This window comes from Dinoponera quadriceps, unplaced genomic scaffold (assembly GCF_001313825.1).
Source record: "Dinoponera quadriceps isolate SergipeBrazil2010 unplaced genomic scaffold, ASM131382v1 scaffold1360, whole genome shotgun sequence".
Taxonomy (NCBI): Eukaryota; Metazoa; Arthropoda; class Insecta; order Hymenoptera; family Formicidae; genus Dinoponera; species Dinoponera quadriceps.
The window spans coordinates 1-2705 of record NW_014555427.1 but is presented as its reverse complement, the minus strand read 5'-3'; the positions used below and the strand labels follow the sequence as shown (position 1 = coordinate 2705).

The window sequence follows — 2705 nt, the reverse complement described above, 5'->3', positions numbered from 1 at the left end:
TAAAGACATCCAGGTAAATCTTTTCCTTTTTGTTATCTATCTATCAATCTATCTTTTAAAAGTTATGTATTTAAAGCTACCTCCAGCAGAAAAAGAAGTTCGTAGTTTTCCGCTACGTCACACTAGTTATAAAATCTGCTGAATCACACTTAATAATCTACGTTGCTCCAAGGTTCACTAAGAAAACCAACATGTTATGAATATGTAAAAAGATATAATTTCCGCGTGCATACGTGCGCAATCAATAAACACGTCCTGTAAAGGTATGAGCCACTGAAATTGTTAGGTAAAATATTTTACAAGAGTTCCAAAATTGCTAGCAGCACAGCCCGAAAGATTTATTAAGCTTCTTTTTCTGCTGAAGCTAGACAATGATAAATAACTAATTAATCATTAATCACATAATTATGTAAAACTATTTTTATATAATTATGCAGATTAATAAATTTTATAACAATAATAAATTATTTGTTAAAAATTATTTTAACAAATAATCGGTGGTAACTGTAAGCTTGGAAAAAATTAAGACGATAATTTTTCACAGCGTTCCTGTTCATAGGTGAGTAAAATTGACTTAGAAATATAAAAATATTGGTACTTCCCATTTAATTAATAATCAATATTGATATATCCGATATATAATGTGTGAACCATTGATTTGTAGGATCGTGTAAGAAAAGAAATTTCTAACGTGATGCAGGAAAATGATGGAAAGCTTACTATGAAGGCATTACAGAGTATGCCATACTTGGAGATGTGTTTGAAAGAGTCGATGAGAATGTATCCTAGTGTTCCTCTTATATCGCGTGAATGTTCCGAAGATGTAAAGTTACGTGAGTAATTAATAGACATCTCTATATATAACATTATTCTTCGGGCAGTTCAAGCATGGAACTGCGATGAAATACAAATAGATATGAAATCAACAGAGTGTATTTTAATGCTTCCCATAAAATAAACAAGAAAACTTATATAATCATATTTAAATTATTTATGTATATTTATAATAATATATTATAATATTTTGTGAAGTTGTAAATATTTTCAACTCGCTCAACTACATTCATTACTCCACGTGTATGGAGAATATGCATAAGTGTACAATAAATTAATTATGCATATGTACATATATATTTATTGTTAAACTTTCTATTGCTGTATATAAGACATACTTTATTAGGTTCATTGGTATTTTCAGATTCATATTTGGTGCCAAAAGGCACAACGCTACATCTCCTTATCTATGATCTTCATCATGATCCTAAGATTTGGCCGGATCCGGAGGTATTTAATCCAGACAGATTTTTACTAGAGAATATAAGGAATCGTCATCATTATTCCTATTTACCATTCAGCGCGGGACCACGAAATTGCATTGGTAATTTAAAAGATATTAATTTCTTATTCCGGAAATATATTTTAATGGAATTACAATCTATAGGTCAACGATTCGCTCTGTTGGAGTTAAAAGCTCTGATAGCTCCTCTGGTGTACAATTTCTACTTAGAGCCCATTGATTATTTGAAGGATATCCGACTGAAGCTGGATTTTGTACTGCGTGCTGTACGTCCGATTCGCATGAAAGTCATTCCGATCAAACGTGCATAATAATTTAATGTAAATACTGATTGGGAAGAAATAATCGATCTGATTCTAATTATATATTAAATAATATCTGAGAAACTGTTAACGTCATTAGATGCGTCGCAGTGGGTCGTGAGTGCGAACGTTATTTCACAAGAAAAAAATTTTGATGTAAGGAAGTTTGTTAAAAAATATCATGTTTAAATTCGTATCAAATAATGACATAATATTATTATCTTGAAATCGAATGTTGTAACTAATCTACAATATTAGATTTTATAGGATTTTATACAGGATCTTCCAATCTTTAGAATCTTTAAAAAGATCTTTAAAAAGTTTAATTTCAAATTTCGCGACGTTTTTTTACTGTCAGAAATGGAGTTGTCATATTTGTCAACTGTCAGGTAAAAACTATGCGGTCAATAACAATGGATCGATATTCGCTTGAGCAATGCGTGGAAATAAAAGTTATTACAAATATGATACAAATTTACGGTGATACTTCGCAAAATCCTTACCAATATCGGTCGCAAAGGAACGCATTTTCGTCCAGCAAATATGTGTTTAATCGATAAATTTGAACGCCTCGGTCACATTAGTAATGTTAAAAACCCAACCTTTGCTCAGTTAGCCAGATCAACTGAAAACATTGCTGCGGTGTCCGAAAGTATTGCGGAAAATCCAGGTGTCTATTGCACGATGTTCGCAGCAGTTGGGCATTTCTCAAACCAGCCTGTACCGTATTTTGCACAAAGATGTAGAAAGATTTTAGCAGGATGGGGCTACGTACCATAAGCCATGAAATGATCGCGTTATTAGGTGAGAAGTTTTCTGTTCGTGTCATTTCGCCTAACGGAGTCTTCAACTGGCCTAGATCGTGCGATTTGACACCGCTCGGCTTCTTTTAGGATTATGTTAAGGATAAGATTTACACAAATGCTCCGCAAACGATTCAAGCGCTCAAAGACAATATGCGAACCGTTTCTGGCAAAATTGAATCGCATTTGTGCGAAAACATGATGAAAAATTTCCTCAAAAGAATGACCATTTGCGAGAAAAGTCGAGACGGTCATTTGGCTGATGTGGTGTTACACGTTTAATCGTACAATCTGTACTTTAGA

At 32.9% G+C, this 2705-nt stretch overlaps 1 protein-coding gene across 1 annotated transcript in view; it reads left to right on the top strand.

The window, feature by feature from the left end:
• The window catches only part of LOC106744146 (cytochrome P450 4c3-like), a 4620-nt gene extending 2885 nt beyond the window's left edge, over positions 1 to 1735 (top strand). The window contains exons 7-10 of the mRNA XM_014618635.1: positions 6 to 13; positions 665 to 833; positions 1199 to 1378; positions 1442 to 1735. Of these exons, the coding sequence (XP_014474121.1) occupies positions 6 to 13; positions 665 to 833; positions 1199 to 1378; positions 1442 to 1608 (524 nt within the window). The 3' untranslated portion in view covers positions 1609 to 1735. The remainder of the gene's footprint in view (positions 1 to 5; positions 14 to 664; positions 834 to 1198; positions 1379 to 1441) is intronic.
• Positions 1736 to 2705: the final 970 nt, after the last annotated feature.